The 26,642-nt window shown below is 38.0% G+C and overlaps 1 protein-coding gene across 23 annotated transcripts in view; it reads right to left on the bottom strand.

Moving 5' to 3' along the window:
• Positions 1 to 26,642, bottom strand: part of NRXN3 (neurexin 3) — a 1,638,958-nt gene that overhangs the window by 1,449,053 nt on the left and 163,263 nt on the right. For all 23 annotated transcript variants that reach the window (XR_016281009.1, XR_016281010.1, XM_089522303.1 and 20 more), the window contains exon 4: positions 19,068 to 19,097. Coding sequence is in view for 21 of the 23 variants with exons in the window: in XM_089522303.1 (XP_089378429.1) it covers positions 19,068 to 19,097 (30 nt within the window). In the remaining 2 variants the exon portion in view is untranslated. The remainder of the gene's footprint in view (positions 1 to 19,067; positions 19,098 to 26,642) is intronic.

Genomic DNA, 26,642 nt, shown 5'->3' with positions numbered 1-26,642 from the left:
TGTAACTAGTAACAGTCCTGCGCCTTCTCCATTCCCAGCCCTGCCTATAATTCCATAAATTGTGTGGACGGAGGCCCTGCACATTTAATGAGTTGTTTCAAAGAAGGAACTGGAGCAAGTTTGTGAGCTCCCTTGGTTCCCTGAGCTTTGCCCTGTGTGTTAGTTGAGGGACTGCACAGTTCCCCAGAGCCTTCAAATTAGCTTACTTGCTAATTAGCTTACTTGCTGTTCACCGCTATGATCTTTGGAATAGCGGTATATAAATAAAACAAATTATTATTATTATTATTAATTCTCATCACTCTGGCTGGGAAATTCTGGGAGCTGTAGTCTCCAAAAATAATATTTTTCAAGCTCTGTGAAGTTACATATTTTATGCAACTGTTCAAGGTACAGGAATCCCGTTCTCTTTTGTTTCTGACCTCCCTATATAGGTCAGGGAGTTTCCTCAAGCTCAGATCAGCTCAGAAGCTCAGGGACTGAAGAGCTCCCTTGTTCCCTGAGCTTTGCCCTGTGTGTTAGTTGAGGGACTGCACAGTTCCCCAGAGCCTTCAAATTCAGACTTTGAAGCTTCTATACAGCTCTGTCTGAGCAATTATTAGAATACAGCTGTTGGTAGCACAGACAAAAAGATGAAATTTAAAGTGGGGACTCAAACAAACAGACTGAGATGTTTTTTCCTTCAAAATGAGCAATACAACTAGAAACAAAACTTAACATAGTTGGCACGTCTCTTATTCTAACTGTTCCTGTGAAACTGAAAGCTCAAACATTCAGCTGTTTGGGAAGTAAGGCAATGTATAAACCATCAATCATCATCATCTACATCATCATTAACATCATTATCATCATCATCATCTTGAGCTAAGCCCTAATGGTCAGAGCTATGATGGTAGGAGTCATAGAAAACTAGAAAGCTGTCTTCTAATCAGGTAGATGGGGCAACTAGTGGATCTGCTACTATAGGGGTGGTAAATACACTCTTAGTTATCATCACTTCTCTCACAGCTACTCTGAGCTGTATAAGAACTCTGCTTGTGCTGGACTTCTCTTTTCAGAGGTTTGGCATGAGCACAGCTCCCATACGATTCACAGCAGTTACAGTTACACCAGCCATCCTTGGAGTGAGACCATTGGCTTATAGAACCCAGTTTTGCTGGCTCTGAATGGCAGCAGTTCTCTGGATTTTCAGGCTGGGTCCATTCCTACCTATGCATTTAAGAATTAGGCAGATTTTAATATTGTCCAAACTCCAGACATGCTTTTGTACTGAAATGAAGCACATTTCTATATTGTTTCTCCTGACCAATAGCCATACAAAATGCACTGGGCTGATTAATAAGAAGACCTGCCCTTTTAACATCATGGTGCTGTCTCTCTGGTCCAAAACACACTGCAGAAATAATCCAGTTTGAGACTATTTTAACAGTCCTGGCTCAGTGCTATGGAATTCTGCAAACTGTAGTTTTGTGAGATAGCCTTTTCTGTTAGATAGCTCTGGTGCCACAATAAACTACAATTCCCAGGATTCCCTAGAACTGAGCAAGGGCAGATAAAGTGATCTCAGACTTGATTGTTTCTGCTGTATGTTTTGGACCACTTTTGCATTGTTTGCAACATGAACCTGACATTTTAATTATCTTTCATTGTTCCATTTTTCTTTTCTGAATGTGTACCGATCACACTGTGTACACCATTTTAGATGTTTTTACCAATTTACAACTACCGCAGTTAGTTAGGTGAATTAAATTAACTAAATTGAATGTACATATAATTTGTATAATACATTAATAGCTGTCCAGGATTGCTAAGTCTGAATTCACAGATCCTACGTATTAACATAAAACTCATTTTTCAAGCATGGTCCTTTAAGTAGCCAAAAAAGCAACATAGGGGGGAGGCATGAGCAGGCATGTTAAAATATGAGGTTTTTCCCCAGAAACTAATTTAAAAAAACAAACCTCCAAACAAACCAAAACCAAAACCAAAACCACTACAACTCATTGAACAACTCAGTGAGAACTAAGCATGCTCAGTAGTCACATAATGCTAACTAATAGTTGGAATGGAAGAGGAGGGAATGGAAAACTCAAAGGAAGAGAATAGAACAGGATAGAGTATTCTGGTTGAACTGGGTCACTCCACACTGCAACATTTTATTGAAGGCCACATTGGTTTATTTATTATTATTATTTTATTATTATTATTATTATATTTATATTATTTATATCCTGCCTTCCTCCTGTACAAGGGATTCAAGGCAGCTCATTCACCGTTTTTAGTTCATGAGAAGGAGCCATCTAATTCCAAACCCCACCACATCCCCCAAAATGTAGAAAGAAAAGTTCCTCACTAAAAGCTGAATATACTGTGAATGCTTAGGGGAAGATTAACTTAACATGATTTATAAAAAAAAAAAAGGATCAAGGCACAAAACCACAGATAAAACAACATAGTAAAAATTAATAAGAGAAGCACATCAAAAAGAAACAATAAAATGTCATTAATGATAAAATAGTAGAAACATAAAATTAGGAAAGTTCTAGTTGTCATTCTCATTAAAGAAAAATTCTATCTGGTTTTTACTCACTCCCAGAAGCTGATGGAGTATCTCAGAAAATATATGTCCTGGACTTTGAGGACTATATCGCAGTCATTCACTTTTAAAATGAAAATGCACATTTACAGAAAGAAGCCTCTCTTCTACTCTCTCTCCCTTTCTGATTGCTGTCCTATCCCACAAAATATTTAAAAGATCTTAAGTCACAACCTACTGATCCAGCTCCCAGGAGCTATCCATACATTTGTACGTTTGCTCTCAGAAAGTTTCATGCAGACCGAGCCAAGCTTCTGTAATCTCTGTTTCATAATCTTACAATTCACCATCAAGGTTTTTTTAATTCTCAGAATTGTGAGGCAAGCCAAGAGCTATGCAACGTTCTTTTATCTACATTCACAGGTCTGGAAAATAACTGTTCACAGTTTGATTCCCAACATCATAGAATGAATCAAAAACTTCACAGGTCTGGCTCCTCAAAACACATTAAAAAGGCAAAATCTTTTGAGTGACATTTAATCTAAGTAAACTTTAATCTAAACTGTTTGTTACATAAAACAGTAGAGAATGTGATAGAGTGTAACTGAGTACATCCATTTACACACACATTCAGATAATTTGAACTAAACCTATTCTGTGTACACATTATTTGGGAAAAATATGTCTAGTTATATCACATAAAGCATAGTATGTTTTTTAAACCTGAAGTGTTTAAGCCAAGTGTTCTGTGATTGTGAACAAGTATAACAGGAGGCATTCTTCTGTGTTAACTGGGACAGTGCAAGCCTTATCATGATCTATTGCTATATTCATTAAGTATTTGCAAAGTGGAAGGCATATCACATCCTCATACGTATCACCACCCTGAGCAAACCCCTCCCATCTAGTCTGACTTCAGAAGCTAATTAGTGTCGGGCATATTTCCATACTTGTATGGAAGACTGCCAGATTTCTCAAGGTATGGCTTGGAAAAAATCTTTTTGATAGGGAAAAAAACTTCCCTGGGGGAAAAAAATCAGAGTAGGAAAACATTTCAATGACATTCATATGAGAGAAATGCAGAGTTCTTGGGCTTACTTTAGTTAAGCCAGAGTTCCCTATGGCATCCAAATCAGGGAGCTCTGGTGTCGTTTTGGTTAATAAGCTAGAAAATTAATGCAGATTCACATGCTTGTTGTATTTTCCTGGTTTGCTAACTGACATTAAGCCAGAGTTCCTTGGTTCAGACATTAACAGTTTAATTCAAGTCATGATCTTCATGCCGAAGTTGACATATAATGAAAAGAAGTGAGGGAGATGGGCAAGCTCTGTCCTGAAGGTCATCAATGATTACATAGCTTATGGTTTATGACAAATTTAACAAGTGTCCAAACTGGGTTTACTATGAGACACAAGTTTTAGTAGCACTGCTATGTAGCTCTCTAGATTATATAGTTGAAGGAGATTTGCTGTCCTATTCACTACTATGTGATTCATTTTGACACCACTGTTATTTTACTGAACTTCAGTTGCAACCCTTTCAGCCCAAAAGTACCATTATGCAGTATAAAATCAAACCTAGACAATTCACTATTCCTTGCTTTATAAATGCCTCAACCTTCATTTTAAACAAAAACAGCTGTATTATTTGTAGAAGTCTGTACCTCAAGGAGATTCAATAAACTCTTACAAAATATCTATAAAAATCAGAAATGGCATAGGAGCATTATTAATCCTCTCCCAAAATAGAGAAACTCAGGGTCACCCAACCAAATGGATCAGCTGAAGATTTAAGGCCAACTAAAAGAAGCACTAATTCATGCAATGCACCATTAACCAGAGGATTCATTGCTGTGAGATTTCATGATGATCTCTAACGTGAATGGATTTTGTCCAGAGAAATACAACCACCCTGGCAGATTGAGGCTGGCAGCTTGGAACTATGTGCTGGAACTGCACAAATTAACATCCCATCCTGGAAGTGTGGAATGTTTTTGTAGGATGTGTTAATGAAGCCAAATTCTAGCTTGGGCCCTTGGTATTTTCTTCCACACATCAGCAAACACAGGTTTACAAAGGATACCTAGGGTGGTGCCCCAATATTATAAGACAGATAAGCAGACTGTGGGAACACACTAAAAAGTGTATTTCAGCCATTTTGTTTTAAATTTAGCAGCCCTCACACCTTCACATTCCTTGCCACTCACAAGGATACAGAGGTAGTCATCCAATTAAGTGCTCTAGTTTTCATCATGTAAATGGTTATGAAGAAGTGTAAGGCCTTTCAGAAATGTAGCCCCCCTTTCAAACAATAGCATGCATTCCATGCTGTCCCTAAGGCCTGTACAAGGTTCTTCCTCAGAACGATCAGTGGCATCCGAACAGCTAAGCCAAAATCAAGAGACTTTTCTCTTGTCTTTCCTGGCTTCCACCTTTTCTCTTCATACTCATCTGTTCTTTCCTCAGATTTGTCTTCATCTATTCCTCCTTTTCCAGGCTCTACACTTCTCTCATTGTTTCCTACACCTCTTCCCCACAAAGTCTTTTGTATCCTTACAATAATGTTCACACCTCCTTGGCCTTTATTTAGCCAGCTGTTTCCACTTTCTATTTCCTTTCATCTTTTGCTTTTCCTCTAGAACTTTAGGGACACTGCAGAAGTTTAGCTAATGTTAAGAAAGGATGGGGCACTGAGGTGTCATCTTGCCCTTACCTCAAAAACAAAAAAAATAAAATAAAAGTCAGCACAAAAAAATTCTAAATTGCAAATATTAAAATAGCAGTAGTTTCAATTAAAATAATTTCCAACCAGTGACTCAAACCAATTTAGAAAAAAGCATTGAGACTCAATTTGTAAAATAATCCCCTATTAGCCAGTTATGAAGGGGACTGATGCACTTTAAGAAGTAATGTGTTCCACAACCATGCAGCTGTTGCTGAGGAAGCCATCTTCTCAGTGCCCATCAAGCTAGGATGGGCAGGTGTAAAGGTAGGCTCAGAAGAATAAGGGAAGATACAACTGAATAACACATTAACTGAACAATTACTGGTGTTGTCTGCAGTTTTGAGAGATATGACAATACCAATTTCTCTGCTTTAAAATAGTGCCTGCTTAGAAGACTGTCCTGCACCTAACCCCAGTTGTGTTATGACCAGAAATACAGCATTTGACCAAACACTGGTTCTAGAATTTGGATCACAGGCAGCAGAAATCAATTCTTTACCCCATGTGCATACCACATAGCAAGAAGTAATGTAGCAGAGATACTGCCTTTAACTCTAGAGTAGTTTAAAATCTTTGTGATGGAGTTTTACCAGTTAGAGAAAATCTTCATGAAATTGCAAATCCTGGCTAATACTTGAAACGTGGGGGGGGGGGGGGGGTGGTGTTAAGTTTATAGCCCCATGCTTAAGATGCTAGTGCCATTCTAAAAATAAAAATAAAATAATTCTAAATGCCTTCAATCCAGCTTACCTGGCATATATTATTATTATTATTATTATTATTATTATTATTATTATTATTATTATCATCATCATCATCATCATCATCATCCTCATCATCTTATATCTCACCTTCCTGGCCAAATGGCACTCAAAGCAATTAACAGCAATGAAAATCAAATGAAAACAGACAGTACTGAAACATAAAAATGAGTGCAAAACACATTTAAAACACATTAGGAGAAAGAAATGAGAGCCTCCCCCAGGATGCCAGAGGCTTTTTCTGCTGGTGGAAGCACAAAAAATGGAGGCGAAGCTATGCTCCTATGGCAGGAAGTCTGAAAACCAGAAAGTAACAGTCACCAAACCATCATGTCCTTATTAGATACATCCATGAGAGCAGCAGAATGGAGAGAAAGGCCTCCCCAAAAGATCTTAAAATCTGGGCAGGCTAATAGGGAGGAATACAATAGTTTATAAGCCATCTACTGCTTTTACACTATCCATCTCTTCTATGAAAGGCTACAAACTGCCTTAGAGCATCTTTCATTGGGCTTCATACTTTTGCAGAGCTGTCTGTGACATGGGGTCTATTTCAGTTCCTGATGACATTATTGTAATCACTTTGCTGCATTACCATAAAGCCCAGGAAATAAGCTATTTACCCACCATCAGTCCTCCCAAACATTCACACAGCATCACGCATTCATAGAACAGCATAAACTGTCAAATTTAAAGTCCATTTAAAACAGCAGCTGTTCCTTCATTTCTAAACAAGCTCTCAGTGCAAAACCTCACTCCACACCGGCCTCCTTTTGATTGCAGCTTTTTCAACAATTAAAGAGGAACAACCAATCTTTTTAAAAATGATACACTTTAAATGTAAATTTTCCCTTCCCAGATTGCATGCATTTAATAACAATAAAGTAGAAAGAAACATTCCAATCAAACTAACTTCATATTATAGATGACTTTTCATCCATCCAACATTTAAGAAGGATAATTAATATAAACTATTGGCAATTGTTCATAGCCTGTGGCCAGTTAAGGTTCAGCTGCTTTCACAATATGCCATGCCTCTCTTGACTGTAAGCAAAACGCCTTCTCTGTTTACAGTGTAGTTCTGTTGTAACATATCATAACTTGTGCTGAAATTTTCATTACTTTCAGGGGGTGGGATGAGGTAAAAATATCCCAAAGGCATTCTTGAATGTGAATGTAGTTTTAGGATGATTGTAATAGGATGAGTTTTGTATGCATGTTGTTGTGCGCCTTTGAGTCATTTCTGACTTAAGCGACCCTAATTCAAACCTATTATAGGGTTTTCAGGGGCTGAGAATGTGTGACATACCCAAGGTCACCAACTGGATTTTGTCATCAGTCTAGTGAGATTTATATATATTAAAAATTGTATTTTCAAATACTGAAATTACTAGGCAATTTAAAAATGCAAAAGAAATGGTTTTTTGGAAAGGGTGTTTTAAACTATATACTAAAATAATATTATTTGGGAGAAAAATATGTTAATTACATTTTTAAACTGCCAAACAATACAAATCCTCTGGGTGGTATACTAAAAAACAAATAAGACAAAAGGCAACAATATGATAATTTGGGGGGGGGGGGGGAGATTACAATAAAACCATAAAACCACCAATAATAAAGTCAAAAGTAAAACCAACAGCAGGTATTAATCAGTAGAAAAATCTAAACCCACCAGTAAATAAGTGTTTAAATGCATTTTGACGCATTATCTGGAAGTACAAATCCAGTGGGTTAATAAAAATTCAATCTGAACTTTAGCCTCAGATATTTGGTCCATGTCAGCTCATACTGGAATTTGCAAAAACTGAGTTCTTCAACCATCCCTAATGAACTCGGCAACATATGCAGGCTGGCCTTCCAAGGACAACTGAAATGTACACAGTTGCAGAGGCAGTACTTATCAGCTAAGCTTCTTTCCCTATATGAAACATTGTGCTCTTCTAGTTGCCCACTGGAAAGCTTCCAACATCAGAAACAAAACATACTCAGAAATACACACATAAAAGGCTTTCATGAAATGGCTTTGTGATAGGAAGGAAAAGGAGCAGTGTCCCTTTAAGAGTCAACAGTAAATTAACTTGCCCAAAAGAGTGCAATAATTAGCAGTTAGTAGCTTATTAAAAGGATGGCAAAGGCCAAGCTGCCATCTGGGATCTCCAGTTTCTTCTGATTGTTATTATGTCAAGATCGGCAAGTTGCATTAGCTTTCATGTCACTGGGCTTGCCCTTACTTTGCATGTAAATTTTAATGAAAGATACGGCACTTTAAAAATCAGACATCCATCAGAAGTGCTATTAGCCTAGCTTTTACAAAACATATGGCCTGGTTCTCTACTTCTACATCTCTACACACCACTGAATGCTTCAAATTAAAAACAGGGGGGAAAGGAGAGTGAGAGAGCACATTTCCATCATATCAATTAAATATTCACTTTGTGTGGAGTGAAACCTGAGCCCCATCAAAAACAGTACACTACAATAATACATCAGAGGACAATATTTCTGCTTCTGTTTACACACAATGCCGCCATAATGCCTGTGACTCCCAAAGGAATCATTCTTCTTAATGAAAATTAAAACCAAGCTGGAGTCAGATGCTTATTCACATATAAAGAGGAATGGTTCTAACATAAAAGAGAGATATTAGCACTGTGTTCACTCAAATTACTTGTCAGTGTAATCCCTAACATATTGTTCTGTGCTCTTCACTCACACATTATATATAGAAAACAAGCATCTTAACCACACACAGAAGTACTTTTTTATTGTGTGGTTTCAAGTGTGCCATTATATTTGACTACCTTATTGAATATCATATGCAGAGACTTTGGGGTGGGGGAAAACTAAGCCCTCTCCGTTCTCAAAAGGTTGTCCCCACTGTTTTACACTTTTTGTACCACTATCTTAGAAGCCAACAACTATAGAGTAGGCTCTAAATATCCACTGGGGTTTGGTACTGGGAGCCCTCATGGATAACAAAATCCATGGATGCTCAAGTTTCATTAAATACAATGGTGTAGTGAAATTGTGTCCCTTATACAAAATAGAAAAATCAATGTTTGCTTTTTGGAATTTATATCTTTTAAAAGTATTTTCAAGCTATTGATGGTTGTATCCATGGATAAGGCATTTGTGGATGTGGTGAGCCATCTGTATAATATAAGATTGGGTTAAGACTTTTCCCCCAAATTAAATCACTATAGATTATTTATGGAGGAGAGGGATACAAGTTTGGGCTTCTTCTATTCACAGAAGTCAGTAAACCCAGCAGAGGCTCTTGTTCTTCAACCGAAACACATTTATTGGGGGAAGCAATTTTCACTCATTTTTTATCCTCTTCTGCATTCAACTATGTCCAGACCAAATAAAATGAGGATATACCAATAGCCAAGTCCACCACGTCTGAATCAATCATATCTTATTTCTGGATAACCAGTGCTCTTTAATGTGTTAGGGTATTGCCGTGTGCTTTCAAGTCATTTCCAGCTTATGGCAACCTTGAGGTGAACCTATCACTGGGTTTTCTTGTCAGAATTTCTTCAGAGAGAGTTTGCCTTTACCTTCCACTGCAGCTGAGAGAACATGAGTTGCTCAAGATCACCCAATGAGTTTCCACGGCTGAGCAAATATTAAGACCCTGGTCTCCAGAGTCATAGTCCAACACACAAACCATTGTGCTACACTGACCTTCTACCATCTACATGATCACTGCACCTAAACTCCTGTTCTGAGAGTTGTCAAACAATATATCAGAACACAAGGGTAGCAAATGGGGCTGCACTGTGAAGCATCACTTTTGATGTCATATATAGTGGCCGCCCACATTTACTGGAGTTAGGGGTGTAGGGTCCCCATGGAATTGAAAGACAAAACACACAAATACAGTCAGCCCTTCATATCTGCAGGGGTTCCATTCCAGATCCTTCCATGGATGCCAAATATTGCAAGACCTCAAGTATCGTTCTCCTCAATAGTGGTGCAACATGCACACAACAGCGCTGGTGCAGCCACATGCACACAACGCCATTGAGGAGAAGAGGGTTGGCCATACGCAGATGCTCCAATCCATGGATGGCAAGCCCATGGATAGAAAGGATCAAGTGGGAAAAATTATTAATTTTACCTATGAGAAGACATCTCTACGTATCTTTAGGACCTCCAGCATGATTCTACATTCAATGTCTAGCAGAATCATGCTGGAGGACATAGAGATTCCTAGAGAGAACATATTAATCAAATCCACAAATAATCAAATCCTACAAGCTGTTGTCCAAAAAAATAACTACACCAGGATTTGGTACACTATGCATATGCATACGCAAGACTACATGCCATGGAACACCTATATGTTGAGGTAAGTAGATAGACACATTCCTGCATAGGACCACTGCCTCCTTTAGAACTTGCCTTCAAGCTTCACCTTTTAGGTTTCAAGCACTAGCTGTTTCTCAAAAGTAAAACAAAATGTATTTGTTTTTAGAAAGATACAATGGAAAAGTAATTCATCTGAAGTGCCATCTGTTCACAAACCAAAAATGTAATTTTTTTTATGTATAGTGGGCAAGGAATCAAAAGCAAGGATGGAAAATGCCAAAGTGTTTCAAAATGGATTTTCAAGGAACAAAAACCCACATTATATCCACTTTTTATGACAAATCAACATCACAAGGCTGATAGCCAAAGCTGGCAGTGCAGATGTAATTGTATCTTTCTCCCTTATAATTAGATAGTATTAGAGAATATTTTTAAATGATTAGTCACTGATAGTTTGCTTAAATATTTGCATAAAACCCTTGGCTACTAAGCTGATCTTATTCACAAGGCTTTTAAATCCTAGTGGTGTTGCTGGCAAAGAAAAATGGAAAATTATTTTGCACATAACTTATTTAAATGCCACTAATTATTTAAGCATGCAAAAGGAGGTCAGTATTTTCCCCTTTGTCACCTGCCATTCAGTACTTTTCACCTTGCTTCCCTACTTGGACATAAGGAAATTATTTAAATGGAACTTACTTCCAATAAATTGTGCTCAGAGTCACTGAAATCACAAAGCAGTATTTGAAGACACACTATGCCACACTGAGCACATCACAAGTCACTGTTCTGTTTGAACACTTCAGTATTTCTGTTATCCCACATGAACATTTGTATACATTTTTAGAGATCACAGGACACTGGGCAAATGCAAATACACACAGAAAGTCCACATGATTTGTAGTTATTCTAGCATATGTATCAGGAATCTGCCATCTAAATAGTCACAGAACTTTAACACATCACATTGCAGATGGTTTCTCATGACATCGAATATTCCAAAAATTACAAATAAATAAATCAGGGTTTGTATTGGTTTGTAATCCTGGGCTGGTTGTGAACACTGTATGATCACATACAGGCATGCATGTTCAGAGTTATGGGGGAGGTTCTAGACTGTTTTAGCAGGGGAAGACTTTAACCTGACCCCATTCCAGCAACTCTGCTAATTCAGCCTCTTCCTACTCCCATCCCATGGCACAATTTGCATATTTTGCTTTTTCTGTGGTGCCACTTGCAATATGAAAGTGTTCATCCTTACTGCTTCAAGATTGTAGGGGAAGAAGGAAGATTTAGCTGGGATCCCACACACTTCTGATGTCAACCATAAGGTGAACCACTCCATATGACCCTGACTCACATCACTATATCTACAGTGTTGTTAGCAATGCAGAAGCAGTGGTATTGCTTGCTGTTTCAAGACTGCAATCCTGATCTGGGCTACACTTTCTACATTGCCATTAGTAGGATTGGGGAAAGGCCCTGATAAAGAGAAATTTAACTGTAGTTGGGAAGGGTAATTTTGGAGCTGCATGGGACCTGTCACGCCCTGCTTCCAGGATCCATGCATGTCCTCTGAGTCTGAAGAAGAGGCTGAGACTCCCAGGGTACATGTCAGGACTGCAGCTACTCCAGAAGTTCTTGGAAGTGAGCCTGCAGCCACTATCAGGACCGAGTTCCTAAGAGCAAAGTTTCCCTGCACCCAAGCTAGACTTGCCAGTGCCAACTCTCATAGAGAGATGCCAGGAAAAAGAGAGGCAGCAGCATTCTTTGCAGTTAAGTAGGAAGCAGACTGCTAATAGGGGGTACCTGCAAAGCCCAGATAGGCTATAAATATCCCAGCACCTGCCTTGGTCCAGTGTGGTTGACAATCATTCATCGTGCTTGGGAAACCCTCGCTGTGGCCTTGTGCTTTGACTGATTGCCTGTTGCCTGGAACACTTCCTGGACTTAGACTATGCTTTCAGGCTTTCTCTTTGAATCTGCTGTACTGGACTGACTGTTGCCTCATGATGAACCTGGGCGGGATTAAATGACCACTGTTTTCACTACAAATGATTTGGTGAGATGAATTCCCTTTCTCTCTCTCTGAGTGTATGAGACACTGTAACTCTGGACTGAGGGTGTGGCTAGCCTCCCAAGAGCAAAACAAGACAGGTCCCATGGGCAATGGACCTCAATTTACATGTCCACATAAAAGGATGAACTGGTGAGTTGTAAGCTGGCCTGTGCATAACGTTATTTAGACTCCATTCCTGGATTTTTGTACCATACGCTGGCCATTCAAAGGTACGGTGGCCTGCACTATTTATTATCTTATTCTTCAAGCTCTCTGCACTTCCAGAGAAAGAACCTAACCCAGCAAAATTTAAATACTCTTCAATAAAATCAGTGAGATATTTAAATCCCAGTTGATTTTGAGTTCTAATGTTCCTATTAATTTGTCCTTATATTAATTTGTCTTCATATTAATTTATCTTTATATTTCACTCACAGCCTTTCAGAACACTACATGAATAAAAGCAGTATAATTTGTCCAGTAAATTGAACAAAGCAATAAATTGGTTCAGGTTTCCATATTGCTTTAGGATGGTTCAGAAGTACATTATAGTGGTATTCCTAATATCCAACTCTAAAAGCCAACTGTTGAGGGTTGGGACCACTGCTGAACAGCAGCTCATAGGCTCTACATGCGGAGGGTCCAAGAGTCAATCACCTGCATTTTGACTTAAATGAATATGGTATTTTATCATTAAAAAGTCCCTGCTTCAGGCATGAATGGGCAGTCAGATAATTGCCTTTGGGGCAAACAGATTAGCTGGGCTTTATATGTTCCTGTTCAGAGTTTTGGAAATGTTACTTTAAAATATTACTGTGCTATCTGGTAGATTTGGGGACGTATTGTTTTAAAAAGTAACTTTACCAGCTCTGCTATTATTATCTTTAGTGTAGCTGTGTGAGATAAGACTGGAAGCACTGTGGTTATCTCTTGGGTTTAGGGCTGAGGTGAAAATTGACATGGACTTTTGAGCCAACAGCTTACATACTTTTTAACCACACAATATCAGCTCTTTGTGTGTGTGCTTTGTGTCTTAAAGTTGTTTCTAACTTATGGTGATCCTAAGGTAAACTTATCAACAGTATTTTATTGGCAAGATTTGTTCAAAGGGGGTTTGCCTTTACCTTCCTCTAAGGCTGAAAGAGTGTGACTTGCCCAAAACCAGACAGTGGGTTTCCATGGCCAAAAGAGGATTCGAACCATGGTCTCCAGAATCCTAATCCAATACTCAAACCACTATACCATGCTGGTTTACTAGCTCTCTATAGGAGCTTCATGTCTTTTCACAAAGGGAAGAAATGGAAGGATGGCTTATCAATGACATTTCCTCAAGAGAAAATAAGGCCCTGTTTTCATTTGAGACATCCTACATTTTATTGGAGTTTAAAGTACAAAATTTATAGCAGACTATAATTCAATTACAGTTTCCTTAATAAAAGTTATCAAGAGAACAAGCAATATGACAGAACATGACTACAGTATGCATTAACTTATGCCCAACAGCAAATTAGAAGTCAGTTATTTATTATCTGTATTGCCACTACTTATTTAGCAGGTTTAAAAAATCTACTCCACAAAAGTTATTTGATTCTCATTTCTCTTTGTATTGTTCAATAAAAACTGAAACCTCAGTGCAAACCCAAGCATACACAGTTATTCTTCAAATTTTGTTTCTCATTCATTTCCAGATGTATTATATGGCTTGACACCTTGCACAACTCAAAATAAAACAACCAAATAGAGCATATCATTAGATCAAATATTCCCTTTTCTTATTTTTAGGCCCAAGACAGACAGGCCGAAAGGGGCATGGCGGTGGCGATATTAGGGTTCCGGACCGCACAGCAACCGCACGGTCCAGAACCCTAGTATGTAATGGCAGCACCCTGTCCACACAAGTGCGGCCATCTTGATGTTCAATGTCTTCATGTCATTGTGCATCCATTACGTCACAAGTGAGGCAATGGCGCATTCGTGAGGTAACCCGACCGCCGCTAAAAGAATCTAGAAGAACCGGGTTCTTTTTACTCTGGAAGGACGTCACGCGGTCTGGTAGCTGCGGCATCCCTCCAGAGTTAATATGGGCACCTGCAGACCGCCATTTTCAGGCAGACTACTGCGCCTTAGTTTCTTTTTCTTCCAGTGTGCAATGCTCCTTACAATTTGCAGAATAACATCATTTTGTTCCAGAACTCAAGCAATTAAACTCTAAGACACCATGCAAAGAGGGACTAAGAACGTATATCTTTGCAAATGTTTTTAAGAACAATTCAACACTTCTGTGCTTGGATTGGACAGTCCTCTAGAAAGCAATACCAGATGTAGGCATACAGGTAATTTGTCCAAGGAGTAAAGGTGTGCTCTCTTCGTGTTCATTGCTACAATCAAGGTAATTGTGCAATGGCACAATTCAAATTTTTATACCAGTTCCCCAATTTTGTTATTTATGTTGTGAAGCTAGATGTCCAATAGATTCAATTTTGGCTTCAATAGCCTGCAACATACTACAATATGCTACTACTGTTGTTTTGTTATGGACGGAAACAAGTACTATTGGCTAGCTCTCATTATACTACATGACACATATTTTATTTATATATGAAACAGGCCAGCTAACTCAACTGTAGGGCAAGCATTCAGCAACAGGTCACATTTCTAAATGCAGATAAATTCAAAGAGTCTCTTTGAACCATAGATATCACAACAACTGAAAAAGAGATGCACTACAAAAGGCAGATGGATATGTTGTTGTAGGATCTACAATAGGATCTAGAGCCAATTCACTTTTACTGTACCTCTTTACTTTACCTTGTTATTTCTGATAACCAGAATTAAAAATATAATGGCCTAAAACATGACATAGTATTGCTTAGCATTATACCATGATGTAAGTGAGAACATTAGGAACACATATACAATTGTTGAATAAAAGCTGTGATAAACATGGTCAAGAGAATTCAGAATCTGTCTCAAAACAAAGCAGCCTTTCAGGTGATCCACAGAAGCCACTAGATGTATCACAACTGAGCAGAAAGTATATATCTCTTTTCCCACTTACCTAGGTAATATTACGTTGGAGTCACATATTCTTCTTCCCCATCATGTGGCACATGTATTCCATGTGACAAATGTTTAAAAATGAAACCCTATTTGGATTATCACTCTCTTCTTCTTTTAGAAGGGGAAGAATCACTAAGGTTCTTCCCCCTCAAAAAGGGAGGGGTTGATCATTCTTCCACATTGGGTATTTTTCCATATATAGCACCTACATCACTTTACATGAAGTACTCATGTGGGAGAATACCACATGTGCACTCCTCCATCAAGCAAACAGTGACCATTCAAGCTATGAACTAGTTTTCAGATTCCAAGATATCTATATAGCATAATAGCAAATTACATCTTGTTTCCAAGCAACATATTTATTAGGTAATAAAATAAAACCTACAGTCATTTCCTTGCAGATAAAAATAGTTGATGTTTTCACAGCATATCCATTCTTCTCCCTTTCCTTTCCAAAAAGTTCAGTAATAGGAAGTGCACAGTAGATGTGCTTTTACCTTTTTGACAATTATGATTAGGGATGGATGTCTAACCTTCCTGCATGCTAAGAGATATAAACTGCCAAAAGCTGCACACCTCAATTGATTTGCTCAAATGAAATGTGGTTCTGAAAGAAACATTCTGCATTTTGCAGTGTCAATTTTCCCTCTTCGACCAGATTCCAGAAATATAGCATTCTTCCATACAGTTCCAATAACTATTGCTCAAATTGCATTTTTCTCCCTTTGAAGTTTCAACATCATTTCTGCATCTGTAGAAAATTCATGTATCCAATATACTTATATACAGACTGTTTACACAGTATGCACAGTCCTCCCAACATTCAACTGCACCAATATGTCTCCATACTCAATACGATAGCACTCAGCTGTTCCATTAACAGATTTATTGAGTATGTCATTTCACTACCTTTCCTCGGTTTAATTTATTGCTGCTGTTCTGTAGATAAGAAGCTCCAAAGTTGGTAGGATATATCAACTTGTCAGAAACAGTGGCAACTGATTTGGCCTCCCCACACCAATATTTTTGGAGTGGACCAAACCCACAGCATATCCTAAACATTATTTTGTAGACAAATGCCATGTGATAAACCATAGCACAGTATAAATGGTAAGAATTCTCTCTTTTGGAAAAGCAAGAGGTGATACATCTGGGCAGTTATTATGAAACAAACAAATAATTAGTGGGGATTATAAAAGTGACACTTCAAACATTTTACAAGCATGTCATTAATCAAAACCATTATTTTGAAAATAAAATTATCTATACCTTTACTTCTACCTATAGAGTATGAAGTTGTTATGTCCACATAAGCACAGGTACGGAGAAGTATCCAGGGAGAAGGCAAGAAAAAAGAGCAAAAGGAAGAATAAAAAAATAACAAAATAAAAATTAGATCACTATGCACATCACCAAAAGACATCAAATTAAGCATATGAACACAGCACTAAAGAAAGAACATCAAAAGCACACATTTTAAAAAGGAGGATATCAAAAACCACACATCACAAACTTGCTGTAAAAGTTCCTCAGCTCCAGTTTCATATGGAGAAAGGCAAACTTCTCATGCATTAACAGTGTCAGAAATACACAACACATCACATCAAATCCAAACTCACAAGGGAAACAAAAGGTAAAAACATAGGGGAAAGGGAGGTACCACCCTGTGGAAATATATTTGCTAAATATTTTCCACCTACTCATAGTAGTGTGAGGATAATATGGTGTAAGTGTTCTGGATACATAAATGCACACACTATATTTCTATATTATATCACTGCTGTATATAATATGTTTTTATAGTCACTTCTATTCACACATATACATTAGCATTTTACATACACTATATAAATATTTATCAGGAAGGAAGAAATAATGGGAAAAGTAGCTGAAAAGAAAAACATAGCCACAATTATTTGTCATGATGAGATGGATAATGGGTACTGGAGAGCAATGTCAGAGGTCAGTGGCTCCCTAATCTAGTCACCAGGCAAGCAGAAACAAGATAAAGAAACCATGGTAATTGATCAAAGGTCAGAGAATTAACTACAAACTGAATGGACTGCACCTTGCATCCAATAGATATTGAATGGTACAAAAGAGCAATTTAATCACTTACTTCAGTGGAGGCATACTACATAATATAATGCTTTTTCATTACTATGACAGGTTAAAGCCATTTATAGTTCCTAAATAACTGCCTATCACTGCTCCTCTCTAAACTGCTCCACAGCTTCAATAGTACCTCTGAGAATGGGCAGTTGGGACCTGCCACGTGCATTGTTTACTTTACAGCTGTTTAGTATGCTTGGCTATTTAAGCAATGGGAATAACTGTCAAGTAAATCAGGGGTTAAAGTACCAAGTGACGAACTCCTTGGAAGCTGACAAAATACTCTGAATTGAGAGACAGAGAGCTTCTTGATGGATTGATAGCAAGGATTGTTCAGGAACTGAAATGAACATCTACACTGAACCTTCTGGTATTGCTGAGTGTCCTAATCAACACTCAAGTTGCTGAAACATCTTAAAATCTGGAGCAAAAGGTAACTTTTTAAACTTGCCAGGGCAAGGTTGCTGTATTGCTAGCTGCAACATAGGCAGCTAAATAGGATAAGGCTTCAAATCATATATGTGCTTCAGTATAGCTAGATAGCTCTGACTTGCTGTGATCTCTGGTTTCAACAAGCTACTATAGACTGTACTGAAGCAAACTTCCTCAGCCTCCAAGGTAAAAGCTGTCTGAATTATCCTGTAATTATATTGGCTCCATTATATCTGGAACCAAAAAATTAATAGTACCACATTCCTACACAACACACTACTTCATTCATTTGACTTGTCAAATATTACCTTGCTACTTAATAAAATGGAGGTGCATATCTAAAACCTTCCTATTCCTGTTGTATCCACAGGGAACAATAAGAACACTGATGGAGCAAGGTATCTGCTGATCATGCCACAACAGTACAGAATTCTCTGTTCATGTATTATCTGCAAACTTACATTCTTCTCTAGACTCTACATCTTTAATTTGTACTTGGCATCACGCCAATGAGCCAAAGCTGCATAATCAGGACCCTTGATTTATATCTAATTTGTTTCACTGACAGGCCCCAGGTAATACTAAAGTTCACCTGATGAAACTCTGTGTGTGTGTGTTTATACCTTATACATTGCATGTTGAAAACAGGAAATTGATTAGCTGTACATTTTGTCTTCAGGAATTATGCAATGAAAATGGCATCATATTCTTGCAGACTATTTGTCCAGATATGGAGAACAGCTTTCTGAAAGCTATATGAATCAAGCAGATAAAGTCACTGTGCCAGATGTCAAAACAAAAGCAGAAAGCCTGGTGGGTATAAAGAGAAGGAACATGCCAACCATCTCTTTCACTTTGCTTTGTTTACATCAGCTCATTGTCAGCACACTTGACTATATTCTGGGGATTCTCTATGTGAGCAAAGATGTTCAGCAAATGAGTGACAAACCCACAAGATATGGCAAATTGTGGATTTATGGAACCCACACTGGAATTAGGAAGATGCATGGGTCACCATGGCCACATTCAGCTACTGGTGAAAGTCAGAAAGAAAAAACTTACCTTGCTCGCCCATCATCAGATGTGAAAGGCCTTTGAGAAACAGAAAGGAAAGAAGTGAGAAAGAGAAAATAAAGCAGAAAAGAAGAGGTAAATATAAGAAAATTCATTTATATAGCGCAATAATATTGGAGACCACCACATACTTGGTGCAGAGGAAGTATTGATATTAGTCTCCATACATGCAAACACACCATGTGTACCCAAGCATGCATGCACACACACACCACAACTTCCCATATTAAAGGGGGGAGGCTTGGGCATCAGACAGAGAAAAATATGATCCGTTTTCCTTTGTATTACTGAGAAAAACCATACTGATTTTAGCGGAGCATATATGGCTGTAGTCAGATGCCTGTGTAAGACATATATCATTCAAAGACAAATATTTTGGCACTCTAATATAAGGGTATTGCAATCAATCACCCTCATGGAACGCCTAAGGGAGCTGGGTATGTTTAGCCTGGAGAAGAGAAGGTTAAGAGGTAATATGATAGTCTTGTTTAAATACTTGAAGGGATGTCATATTGAGGAGGGAGCATGCTTGTTTTCTGCTGCTCCAGAGAACAGGACCCGGAACAATGAATGCAAGCTACAGGAAAAGAGATTCCACTTCAACATTAGGAGGAATTTTCTGACAGTTAGGGCTGTTCAACAGTGGAACACACTCCCTCGGAGTGTAGTGGAGTTTCCTTCCCTGGAGGTCTTTAAACAGAGGCTAGATGGCCATCTGTCGGGGATGCTTTGATTGAGATTTCTTGTATGGCAGGGATTTGGACTGGATGGCCCTTGTGGTCTCTTCCAACTCTATGATTCTATGATTATATCAAATATAACTAAATGAGTAATCTGCCAAAATGTTCTTGATTAGGGTCTTGCTACCCATGGCTAACCGGCGGGGGGGGGGGGAGTACTCCCTTTGTATAACTTGTTTTCATTTTCAACCCTAGCACATTTCAGGTTTTGCCCTACAGACAGATGCTTGCTCTACTGCTCCTCCTTTCACACATGCAGGTAGGCAAACACACTCACACAGGACTATGTCCATATTAACTGTAGAGCTTCTTAAACCAGTGAGAATGCATATTGTCAGTATTTAGGTTTGGAGATGTTAAATTCATCCTCCTTTTTTTTTTTCAATCAACAGTAATTTTGGGGTTTAGGGGTTTTGTTTTGTTTTTGTTTGTTTTTTCATCTTTTTATTCCTTCGCCCTTAGAAATCTAAAATCCAGCTCATCCTAAGTAAATATTCATCCAAAAGAACTCTCCACCAGAGATTAATCTTTATAATAACTGTGTGTATGTATCTGTGGAGATACATACAGAAAGAGAGAGAGAGAGAGAGAGAAACATAAAAATATTTAATGTTCAAGATTATTGAAGATTTGGTGGAATGGGAAATAATAAAAAACTACAGGTTTAGCTAACACAATCCCCCCCTTAAATGCAGATTTGTTTTGATTACAACATGTTTGTGGATTTATTCATTTTTTAGTATTTTAATAAATGATACAACATCATTGAATGCTGTGTTGTTACTTCATTTGGGGACACTGGAGCACAGCTCCATCTATGGATGAAGCTGCCACTGATACCAGGAAGAAATTATACATTGGTTGTGATGAATACAGTGACATCAGTTCAGGTATAGAAATATACTAAGCTATAAATACAGACCTCATATTTTTAAAACAAATAATCTGAAGTATTGATAAAGCAGGATGTCATGGAGATTTGCTAGAAGTTCAATATTTTTTAAAAGATTTTATCATTGCTCTGTAGTAGAATGCAGGCTCTCTCCCAAAAGGCTCCAGGTTCAATTCCTGTCATCTCCAGTATGGCTGGGAATAGTTTGTGTCTGAAACCCTAGAGAGCAGCTGCCAGTCAATTCTCAACAAGGGCCAGTAGTCTGACAGTAGACCTCAGCTTCTTATATTCGGCTAATTGTTGCTATTTAGATTCTATCCTGTCATTAGACTCTCAGTGGTCTCCTTTTCAAGGGACCAATAAAGTATATATCTTGTCAGTTTCAGCAGTACTGAAAGACCCTACGTTTCTATACTAATTCATTACATCTAGGATTCTGTATTTTATAACAGATAATTAGGAAGGATGAGGAGCAGTAGAAATACAGTAACTGTAGTAAAAAGTAAGGGCTTTTCACTTCCCAGTTTACTTCCCATTGTTATGGAACTGCAAAGGCAAAAAAAGTGAGGGATCTGCAATTGCTCATCTGTGATAGCAGTTGCTTGTTTAAGCAGTTGTTTCTCATGTCTTGCACATTATGCATGCCATACTTGCATGCCTTATACTAAGAGTACATTATAGAAAGAACTAATATATTTCTGTCATTAACAACACCAATAAGCCTAAGCCATAAGTTTCCCAGAGCTGCCTTTGTCTTCTACCTCATTAAACTGTTCCGTTCTTCTAGATCAGTTTACAGCCAAACAACTGTCCATAATCTATTCTCATGCACTTTTTTTTTTAAATTGGTAAATCTATTCTGCTTTTAATACTGGGGAACCTTCCAACCAAAAAAGCTGCACAGAAATGTTACTAATAACATTCCCAGTTCCAGTCTCACATTACTCCACATCACCATTATGCCCTAGGCCATGTAGCACTTCTTTTCCAGAAAGAAAAAAGAGTTTCAGAAGTCTGGTTGTGGAACCTGAAACTGTACACTTCACTTTTTTGCTCTTAGGGTTTTGGTTTTTTTTTTGTTCTGAACAAGTTCATCAGCATTTCAACAGAACCATGTAAATATATTTTAAAATCTAATACAGCCAGCCCTCCATATCCATGGATTCAACAACCCATGGCTTGAAAATATTTTTAAAATAGATACATTTCAAGATGCAAAGCTTGATTTTGCCATTAAGGGACACAATGTTGTTAAGGAGATTATCAGAGGGGAAAAAATGCCGGGAGTAAAAGCCATAATTGCATGATCGTGCTGAAGATTTTCAGACATATCATGGTCATCCAAGACTTATCCTGTGAAAATCCAGGAATGCTCCAGCAAGAAACCATTTCCAGGACTTCCCTGTGAATGGTTTGTTGCTGGAGCATTCCTGGATCTTCACAGCATAAGTCCTGGATGAGCGCGGTCTGAAAATCACGCAATTATGCTTGGCTTTCCCCCCATCAGATCTCTTATGTCATTGTATTTAGTGGGACTTGAGCATCCACAGATTTTGGTATCCATCAGAGGTTCTGGAACCAAACACCAGTGGATACCAAGAGTGGACTACAAATTTAAAAAGGATATGTTTTATCTGATAACAGCCCTCCAGCAGAGGATGAAAAGTATGAGTTGCATCTAATTGTGTCCCTCTGCTGATGGAACTCCTTGATCTAACAGAGGACATGAGAACAGTTTCCCTTCCCTCTTGCATTTACCCATGCTTCCTTCAGATCTGTTCCAGAAAGTTAGGCAACACATCTGAATAGGTTAGAAGGTGGGTTCAGGGGAGAGATAGTAAAATCACTTGCAAATATCACCTAGAGACATAAGAAATATATGCAAATCTTTCAAGACACTTCATTGCAAAAATTGTCAAAGTACACAAGATTTTGTTTCATGCTGCACTAACAACAGCAGAAACATTTACAAAATTTTCACAAAAAAAGCCAGACATACATTGAAATGAAGGGGAAAAACATTCAAAAATGTTCAAAACATTTTGCAATGCTGATCAGGGGATGGCCCGTGCAGTCTCTTCCAACTCTATGATTCTATGAAATAATATTTTGAATGTTTTTTTTTTCTCCCTCACTGCAAGAATGAAATAAGTGAAGTTTTACATCCTGGTTTTCCACCCGTTCTGTAGAAAAAAGCTTCCAGTGGGATCAAACAGCCTTCCAATATAAGAATAATAATATTGGGGAGAGAGAAAAATAATTTAATCCAAACACCTATAAAAATCTCCCCAAGCTAAAGAAGTAGTACACTCTTGCAAAAATTCCATATAAGAATAAAAAGACAAATACAGGCCAAACCTTTTCTTTGAGTTGTGCGTTCTTTGTTTTAAACTTAATAATAAATAAAATTTTACTCCAACCTACAATAAAGCTGTGAGGCCATCCTTAGAGAACTTTTAAAGTTTCTAGATCTTTAAAGGGGTATGTTTTTAATATATTTTCTATTAAGAATCCTGTCCCTAATGGGAAACTGCCACATGTGTAGTAATCCTTAACTCAGTGAATCATTGTACAATGTGAATTATGATGACAAAATGGCAGCAAGATGCTTGTTAACTAATGGTTCTGAATTCATAGTTGACATTCTAACCACTTTATTTTACTTGGCATACTGATTCATATGCTTGAAAACAGATGCAACCCTTCACACAATGTTATGTTTGAGGAACAGGGAGTGGATATAGAGCCTCCTAAAATTCAGAGCTTTAAGTACAACATAATTGCCTCTTATTTAAGTATTAAGAGACTAATTTTGATTACACTGGATCTCAAAGAACCATAAGCAAGAGTTAAAGTTGTCCCTTTAATAAAATAAAGTATATTGTTTCACTTTCCATATTGAAGTAAAGAATTAAGTGTCACTAATTGCACAAAGTGCTTAAGGGACAACCTTTGGATCTGCATGAAGCCATAAGGACATTTGGAAAAGTAGCTTCAGAGCACAATTACATGGAAGAGCAATGTAATTAAACAGTGGCCCTCATGTTTGAGGACTTATTAGGGGGCACACTGGGGAGGGGTGGACACAATGAAAACCTTGAAACTATAGCCTTTTTTCATAGTTAATTATGCTCAGGCTCTTAGCACTTGCAGAGTAGAAAAATTAAAGCCACTAAACATAAAGGAGTAGAAGTGTATTAAAAAAAAAAAAAAAGCTTAAAATGACAAGTGATTAAGGCCGTGAAGGACGATAGAGTCTTTCTGTTCTTCTTAATTATAGCTTGTCCTGTTGTACTCATCCAATGGTACACTGGGTGGAGGATTTTGTGTATCAACTGTATGAAAAAGACTATATCAGCATGATGAAAGACAAAGGGGTCTATTTCAAGGTGGAAACTACCATTTCTAACTTCAGACAGTGGGGGGGGGGGGCAGAGCATCTAACTAACAAGCAGAGTAAGAAATGGAGCTTATCCCTCAGAGCACTGACACTTCATATTGTTTTTTATCCAGTGATGAGACATGCTTCCTCTGAAAACTGAAGATGTTAAATATCAGATTACCTAAGTGGGAAGCTAAGATTAAAACCAGATATTTTAAAACCAGATTTTCAAAGAAGCAAGCAGGGTTTCCTAGATTTTCAGAGGTGCTGGAGAAAGAAAGAGAAAGAAACATCTCACACCTCACAAAGTTTCATTAAGGATAATGGTGAAGGAATAAAATGCTGGAGAGATGTTCTCAAAAGATTTGGATTTCTCTTGGACAGGCTAACACTACAAGATAAGATGAGCTCCAAGTACACAAGATGGCTCTCCTTCACCACAGGGCAAAAGTACACGGGGAAAAAATCAGTCTTGTCAGATGTAAATATTTGAAGGGATGTCATACTGAGGAGGGAGCTAGCTTGTTTTCTGCTGCTCCAAAGAACAAGACTCGGAGCAATGGATGCAAGCCACAGGAAAAGAGATTCCACCTCAACATTAGGAGGAACTTCCTGACAGTAAGGGCTGTTCGACAGTGGAACACACTCCCTCGGAGTGTAGTGGAGTCTCTTTCCTTGGAGGTCTTTAAGCAGAGGCTGGATGGCCATCTGTCAGGGATGCTTTGATTTAGATTTCCTGCATGGCAGGGGGTTGGACTGGATGGCCCTTGTGGTCTCTTCCAACTCTATGATTTTATGATTCTATGATTTATCTATTAAATACTGTAGCCAAGGGGATCCTTAGAAACTCATGCAATGGGGCCAGCTATAAACTGTGGTAGCCTGAGGCTCATTTCCAATCTAATTACATACAATAGCAATGCTATTCTGATTTCCCCCTCCCTCTGTGATACATCCTTACCATGGGACATCTCCATCAACACCAGAGGGAAAGAGATTTCAGGTGGTTGAATATGGGTTAAACAGAACTTTATGCCTTCTTTGAGGAATGGAAGAGACAGAAAACGTAACAAGTATGTCAGATTCATGATGTACATATTAGCTACTTATGAACTAGAACTAGAACTAAATAGCATGTCAACAACAAAGTGGCTACAAACATGCTAGTAAAAAACCTTTGTATAGCAGAGAAAGTGTGATCAATGGCACATTTCAAAAGATTTCACTCACTGTTGTTCTATCTCTTGTCAGCAAAACCATATAGTTTATGGAGATTTTCATACAAGTTCTTAAGTGCTGGTAAATCACCTCTAAAACATTGAGGAAACGTGTGTGTGTGTGAAAGCCTGGTGTTCTTCTTCAACGTCAGGGAATCGTCGGCTCCCTTTATCATCACTGAATCGTTCCAGGAGAGGGAATTTCCTCTGAATGCAACATTTCTGTTCAGAGGAAATTCCCTCTCCTGCAACGATTCAGTGATGCTAGAGGGAGCCAACAAATTCCTTGACATTGAGGAAGAACGCCAGGCTCTCTCTCTCTCTCTCTCTCTCTCACGCACACGCACACACACACACACACACACACACCGCTTCCTCGACGTTTTAGAGGTGATTTACTAGCGCTTAAGAGTTGGTATGAAAATCTTTTCTATGACTGTCCCTTGAAAAAAAACACATCAGATTGCTGCTGTATGAAATCATTATTTGAATATTTGGTACCAGAAGAGATCGCATGCTAATAAAGTGGTGGATGTTGCTATCTTGGAATATGATGTTGACTCATCAGGAGGCAAGCAAGCACAATGAAATTGTAAGGAATATATCACTGTCCAGAAGAACTATGAAAAACAATCACATAATGTGTTTAGCCTACCAAAATAGTTTTAATTCTTTTCCATGAAGAAGGTGAGAGAAAGGAGTATGTGTTGAACAAGTGAGCATTTCAATGTGTAATGAATAACAGTTATTGATCCAACAGAGCTAAACCATCTCAATTCTACCCTGGCCATGTGAGTAGACACAAGTTAACCCTAAATAAGAAAAGAGAATGCTAGAACAAAACAACAACAACAACAAAAAACCAATAAAGGACCATCAAGTAACTTGCAAGTAACTAGACAGGAATAAATATCTACTCCGTTGGTGTAATACTGAAGTGATAAAGTAGATGCAAAGTGTGTTTTGTACTATGGTGCACCAGCTGAAGACATTCATATGTTTTTAAAAGTAATTAATTATTCAGCTATTTTTGAGCTATGAAAAATAGTTACTTTTTAAAAATTGTAAATACATAAACAAATTACTTTGAAAGGGTTTTGAACTATAATGGTAGCTCACTGTTTTCAAGTACAGTAATTTTAGAAGTACTGAGGCATCCATAATATTTTTTGCTAATATTTTTTAACCTAAGTGGCTGAGCCTCAGCACTGAGATGGTGGAAACAGTTATCAATGGAAATTCACCATGTTATCTTTATTTCATTTCAAATTAACTTTTTAAAGAGCCATCTGCTGTTTTACTAAGTTTTATGTTGTTGTATTATCTTCTTGC

The sequence above is a fragment of the Sceloporus occidentalis genome, unplaced genomic scaffold, assembly GCF_023333645.1.
Source record: "Sceloporus occidentalis isolate IW3139 unplaced genomic scaffold, rSceOcc1.0.p SCAF_4, whole genome shotgun sequence".
NCBI classification, from domain to species: Eukaryota; Metazoa; Chordata; class Lepidosauria; order Squamata; family Phrynosomatidae; genus Sceloporus; species Sceloporus occidentalis.
The sequence above is the reverse complement of the archived record's forward strand: the minus strand, read 5'-3'. Positions and strand labels throughout refer to the sequence as shown.